Source organism: Salvelinus namaycush, unplaced genomic scaffold (genome assembly GCF_016432855.1).
Source record: "Salvelinus namaycush isolate Seneca unplaced genomic scaffold, SaNama_1.0 Scaffold795, whole genome shotgun sequence".
Lineage (NCBI taxonomy): Eukaryota > Metazoa > Chordata > Actinopteri > Salmoniformes > Salmonidae > Salvelinus > Salvelinus namaycush.
The window spans coordinates 25520-30569 of NW_024061525.1; the positions used below are offsets into that span (position 1 = coordinate 25520).

Below are 5050 nucleotides of genomic sequence, written 5' to 3' on the forward strand. Positions count from 1 at the left end.
AGTAAACATTTTATCTTACGCTATAGATATATTTTCCAAAATGACTTGGTCTGTAAGCAGTTGTTTCATCACTCTGGTCGTTTTGTTCCTTTGGCGGATCGAAGACATTGCAGAAGCTTGCAAATGCGCTCCTGTGCATCTTCAACAGGCTTTTTGCAGCGCAGACGTCGGTAAGGCAACTTTGGCAATATTTCTGACTTCTCAGGTTCTCAACTCCGGTCCTCGAGTTACTCCAACGGTACACATTTTTATTGTAACCCTGGACAAGAGCACCTGATTCAACTAATCATCAGGCCCTCAATGAGTTGAATCAGGTGTTTTTGTCCGGGGACACAACAAAATATGTGCTGTTGTGTGTACTCGACGGCTGGAGTTGGCAACCACTGGGCTACTACACTGTATCAATGCGCAACATGCAAACATTTGAAGAATTCTGTGGTCGTTCTAATAATAATAATAACCATGACATAAACATGATCATTGTATTTACATAAGTAGGCAACAGTAAGATGGGCTACAGCCAGGGCTCTCCAACCCTGTTCCCGGAGAGCTGCCATCCTGTAGGTTTTTGAGCCAACCCTAATCTGCACACCTGATTCTAATAATTAGCTGGTTGATGAACTGAATCAGGTTCGTTACAACTGGGTTTGGATTGAAAACCTGCAGGAGGGTAGCTCTCCAGGAACAGGGTTGGAGAGCCCTGGCTGAGACCTCTGCTACACCAAGTGTTATTTGCCTCTAGGCCTACACATAATGCCTACAGTGTATGTATATAGACCAAAATTAAGTTAATATGTTATCTTCCTACATTTAACCCAAGGCACTCAGTTGTAGTGTAGACTTTGTAGTGTATACTATTTTATTTATATCAAATAGTGGTAAGCTACAGATGCCATATCTTAATTTGAGCCAGTTTCACACATCAGGCAAATAATCCTGGAGCAATGTGTATTGTTATGCGGCGTATAATGAATGGATTTTTTTGTTGTAGGGTTTGATATATTCTTCATTGGGGCAAATCAAGTCTGGCATTTAAGTGGAAATGAATAACTTTAGTTGGCTTTTTAAACCTTGAATACACTACAAGTTTGCAGTTCCTGCAACGGGATGATTAAATTAAGATTTGGCAATTGTATATTACTATTATTGGTCAGTTAATTTCTTATGTGCTCCTTAAAAGGAATGTTCTCAACCTGAATTGTACTTGAATTAAGGAAACACATATATTCTGCACAACCGTGGGCTGTGGCTCCATCTTGAGGTCTGAAACATCTGCCACATGATGTTTTTAGAGTAATGTCCCATAGTTGGTACAGCTCTTAGTAAAAACCTTTTCTACTGTAGTTTCATTAGTTCAGGATGGCTGCAAAACCAACTGTAGTTCCAGTGATGAAGCAACAAGTACATCTATGTGGTGTACTGGTCCTAATGATGATGATAGACAGCTGTGGAATAGAGGGAACTTAACATTACAGGAGTAGTTCATCGGTTTGGCAAGGATTAATCGCTTGAATATCTTCTGAATCAGACTGAAGTGAAGAGGTTGTTGCTGTCAGCACCTTCTACCCAGACAGGTGGGCAGAGGAGGAGCATGTGTCATAAGGTCTGTGTGCCTGTGAAGGCGCTTCAGCAGGCCAGGAATATTCCCCTCTGATTACAGCTGATGGGACGCTCATGTGCCCCAGCACCTGGTTGGCACCTGAACATCTGCAGACCAGACAGGGCAGCATGGTTAAACCAGGCGTGTTGAATTAAAGACAGGGCAGATTAGTTAAACCAGGCATGTTGAATTAGACAGGGCAGCATAGTTAAACCAGGCGTGTTGAATTAAAAGCAGACGACCAGAGCTAGAAATCTAGGATCTGGAGGGAAAATGGACTCGTCTGTTTAGCCCAAACAGTGTGAACTTATGCGCAAACATTTTTAAGACTGTAATGTCTTGGGTCTGTGTCGCTTTCTACGTTCTCTTAGATCTCATAACACCCTTAAATTGTCAGTGTCTTAATGACCATTAAAAGGAAAATAGATTGTCAGTTAAACCACGTTTCTCTCTTCCAGTGATCAGGGCAAAGGTGGTTGGAGTGGAAGTTGTGTCTGGTAACACCAAGTATGACATCCAACAGATCAAGGTATGATCAGCCTTTTTATGAAGTGGTTGTTCCTTCCTGCACTGAAACATTGAAGCCACCTGAACCCCAGTCTGACAGATGGTCCCAGTTCTCTCCTTTCCCCTGGGCTCCATCCCTTCAGTGTTTGCAGATCTGGGTTGGCATAAACGGTGTAGTTGTGGAGCTTCCACCATATGAAAAGGAGCTTCAGTAGAAATGGCTCATGCCTCTTGCTGGAAAGCACATTATTCAGTTGACGGTCCTACCAGTCCTAGACTATGGTGACATCATCTATGACTGCAGCTGCCATTTCATCAAAGCTTTTAAATGCAGTTCATCATAATGCACTTTATTACTGGTGATGGGGGTTTGGTTCTCATCACTGTATTCTCTACCAGGAAGTTGGCTGACTCTTTGTCACGTTGGTGGATAAATTGCCAGATTTTTATTTATAAAGCCCTTTTACTAAAACTCTCACTGTACCTAACATTATTACCCACCTTTAGACATTATAGTTACAGCCTGTCTCAGATCAGGGATGTTTAACTCTGGATATTCCATTGGTCGCTACTGAGTTGGATGAATCTGCCTGAAATATTTTTGCCGAACGATCTTCAAAATGTTCTAAATGTGACGTTTATTTGCCTTTAGGGCGACTCAGAATTGATTTTGACTGTTCTGCTTACATTTTGTGTGTTTCTGAAATTCGGGGATCTAAAAAAAAAAATTACACCCTGATAAAAAATGAAGGTTAGATGAAGCAATGTTTTTGATCTACAAACATCAGGATGGGGAATAGGGAGGGAATTAGGAACGACTGCCAGTGCCTGAGAGCTGCAGTCGGTTAGGTTCAAAACTGTATATGTAGATGTTTGACAGATCCTTTGTTCTCTCTTTGTGATTGGCTAGATGTTCAAAGGTCCTGACCGGGTTATCCACGCCGTCTTCACTTCATCCTCTTCAGCCTTGTGTGGTGTGACCCTGGAAACCAACAAGGAGTATCTCTTCACGGGTGTGGTTCTCACTACGTCACCCAAGTTCATTGCTAGCGCCGGTTACACTGCTCAACCTGTGCTTGCAGCATCATGGCCTGTTCTAAACTATTGACTTCATCTCGTACAAGAAATCAAGTGCTTTAGAAAAAATACTTTACTTTTTTTTTTAACCTTTATTTATCTTGGTAAGTCAGTTAAACAAATTCTTGTTTGCAATGACGGCCAAACCCTGACGACGCTGGGCCAACTGTGCGCCGCCCTATGGGACTCCCAATCACGTCCGGATGTGATACAGCCTGGCTCTTCAAGTTACACTTTATAATACCTAATGTTATGAATTTAAATGTTTAATGCTTATAAATGTTTACAACTAATGCATCACTTATTTATTATGATAAATTCTAGTGTTCCAGGCTGCATCGGTATGTCTTCCTGCTCCAGGGTAAAGTTACCCCCAGGGACAGATCTAGGATCTGTTTCCCCCTCCCCCATTTCTAATCTTAACCATTTGTGGGGAAAAAGAGGAAATGGATCTAAGATCAGCATCTGGGGTTAACTTCTACCCCACAGGTTGTTGACTCACTGTCTTCTCTCTGTCTCCAGGCAGGATGAGTACTGATGGCAGTATGCATTTAGTCATGTGTGACTTTATTCAGTATTGGGAGGACTTGAATGGCACACAAAAGAAGAGCTTGACTCGACGCTACCAAAGCGGCTGCGATTGCACGGTGTGTGTGACAGGAATTATAGTCAAATTACTTTACACCACTTTTGTTAAATGTTTACTTTGTCACATTGGCTAAATACAAGAGCTAGATTATTGGGGTAATGATCAGTCAGTGATCTGGATCTTTCTCTCTCCCTGCTCTGATCTACAGATCATCCGCTGCTCTTCCCTCCCCTGTCCCGTCAGCGCCCCAGATGAGTGCCTTTGGACAGACTGGTTGTTGGCCGATGGCCAAAGCGGACCCCAGGCCAAGTACTCTGCCTGTCTCAAGATGCGTGATTGGTCCTGTGCCTGGTACAGGATGGCTCCATCCAAGAAGTAGTTCCTGGATATTGAAGACTCCTAAACTCTACAGGCCTTCCACTCACTGCTCAGTGGCTAAATATGCCTGCAATTTAAAAGCTGGTCACTTCTTGTGCAATAGAAATAAACTACTCCTCAAATATAGTGCTCTAAGTATTCATTTCTTGTGCCATTCATCTGTTTTTAAACTGGAACCAAAGGTGTTATTGAAAATCAAAAGTGATCTCTCTGTTGTTTCTGACTAGAACATTTTTCCTGAAATACCATCCTAAAGCCTGGGGCATGTTCAGCTAGGCACAATATTGTAGAATGAATGTTATATACATAGTCTTCCATGACAAAGAAATGCAGGTGTGGTCCCCTTCTGCACGTTGAATGCATTTTAATGAAATTGCTGAGAACACTCACACTTGCTGACCAAAAGATTGTCTGAGTTTTCAGAACATTTATCTTAAATCGTCTCTTTAAATTGTTCTATATTTTCTCGGACTCACTACCCACTGGGCAATGTCTTTGAAAACTTTTAGCTTCAAAGTGAAACTCATTTTGGATTTATGAAGTTAAATCTTTTACCTAAATCCTTTATTTGATATTTAGACGTTGAACTGACATCTGTGCCGAGTGGGTAGACTACATGGATAACCGTTCAGAATGTTTTTGAAAGCTTTGTAATGTATTTAACTAGGTGAGCCAGTTAAGAACACATTCTTAATTACAATGATGGCCTAACCCGGACAATGCTGGGCCAATTGTGCACCACCCAATCACGGCCAGTTGTGAATCAGGACTAGGTCTGTAGTGACTCCTCTAGCACAGATGCAGTGCCTTTAGACCGCTGTGCCACTTGTCCCAATACATGCATATTCGTCAACTTTTCAGCACCAATTGGTAATATGCAAATACTCAATTGTATATTT

General features: G+C 41.9%; 1 protein-coding gene across 1 annotated transcript; it reads left to right on the top strand.

Moving 5' to 3' along the window:
• LOC120042875 (metalloproteinase inhibitor 2-like) lies at positions 1-4259 on the top strand. Its single transcript, XM_038987658.1, has 5 exons — positions 1-170; positions 2059-2129; positions 3018-3120; positions 3707-3831; positions 3982-4259. The coding sequence occupies exons 1-5, from the start codon at positions 41-43 to the stop codon at positions 4150-4152; spliced, it is 600 nt and encodes a 199-aa protein (XP_038843586.1). The 5' UTR covers positions 1-40; the 3' UTR covers positions 4153-4259.
• Positions 4260-5050: the final 791 nt, after the last annotated feature.